At 37.3% G+C, this 1271-nt stretch overlaps 1 protein-coding gene across 1 annotated transcript; it reads right to left on the bottom strand.

The window, feature by feature from the left end:
• Nucleotides 1–37: 37 nt before the first annotated feature.
• Nucleotides 38–1028, bottom strand: LOC105570976 (the record flags this gene model as incomplete). Its single annotated transcript, XM_012028436.1, has 3 exons — nucleotides 38–413; nucleotides 486–797; nucleotides 870–1028. Coding segments are annotated over 3 exons (650 nt in total), but the record flags the coding sequence as incomplete, so codon positions are not given.
• Between the last annotated feature and the right edge of the window lie 243 nt (nucleotides 1029–1271).

Here is a 1271-nt window from a genome sequence, read left to right as displayed (position 1 = left end):
AAACAGTAATTAATACAATTATAATTGAAATATTCTTACGTGTTCTACGTCTACTATTTCGCGACGTACTGCTACTGCGGTCATCGACATATGCATCTTTGCTACTTTGCGAAACGTCCGAACTGTTGGAGAGATCGCCAATGTTCGATATCCTCCTAAAAGAGAAAGAGGTTAAACTAATAACATTTTAACCACTGTACAAACTACATTTATATAAAACGTATGAGAGTGCATTTACACATACACGTTTTCAAGTTGCATGTCGTGTAGAAAACTAAGCCTTTCGTAGTGAAGCCATTTAACTTTTTTGATAGCCATAGAACCACTAGGCTGATTGTGAATTTTGCGTTGTCTCCTGAACATATCAGACAATGACTTCCACTTCTTTTTTATCTGACCTACAGTCATTTCTCCTAAGGACAAAAACGCGATAAATACATTTGTAACAGACATGGCTCTCATACCTCAATTAAAAAATGTTATACCTTTCATGTTAACAGCAATCTCTTCCCACAGCTTCTCCTTAGTACGGGCGCCCCTTTCGGAAATGTGCAATTTAAAGTTCCAAAGAGGTGGTCGTTTCCGTACTTCCTCTATAAGAATTTCCTCATTGCGTGTTTTCCTCTCTAATAGGTTCATCGGACAATCATTGCTGTTCGAACAGTCACCCTCGATGTTTGTATCCACCACCATTAGCTGATCGGCTTCTTCCTGCTCGGCTTCTTCCTGCTCGGCTTGTTCTTCGACGAGAACCTCTTGTCCTCCAACAAGACTTTTTCTAATAATCGATCCATCATCTGTAAAAATATGACGATATAAACACATAATCTAACATTTAGCATCTGCAGTAATTTCACCACTATACTTACCGCACTGCGGATGGAAATAATAATTTTGATCTACGAAGTGTCTCGTAAATCCTCTCAAGCAGGGATGATTTTTAATCTCATCAGAGCTACAAATTGTTTCGCATATACTGCAGGTATATAATATAGTCAATTCAGTTGACTGAAAATTAAAATCATGTCCTCAAATTATCCTCAAATTAGATATACGCAGTTGTAAACACAAGCAAACACATGATATAGGTTGCGGTGAAACCGCTGCTATAAATGCTTCGAAGTATTTCTCTTCTCCTTCTATCTTTTCTGAAAGAAAGGAGAAGAAGAATACTTCAAAACATTTGAGACGACAGCTTGATCGCAGCCATAATAACTAATTAGTTTATTAATATTTTTGATGTTACACTAACCTCGAAATCCGTGCGATTA

Source organism: Vollenhovia emeryi, unplaced genomic scaffold, assembly GCF_000949405.1.
Source record: "Vollenhovia emeryi isolate VEMERY1.0 unplaced genomic scaffold, V.emery_V1.0 DF949922.1, whole genome shotgun sequence".
NCBI classification, from domain to species: domain Eukaryota; kingdom Metazoa; phylum Arthropoda; class Insecta; order Hymenoptera; family Formicidae; genus Vollenhovia; species Vollenhovia emeryi.
Note: the sequence above shows the minus strand (reverse complement) of the source record. Positions and strands in the feature narration are given on the sequence as shown.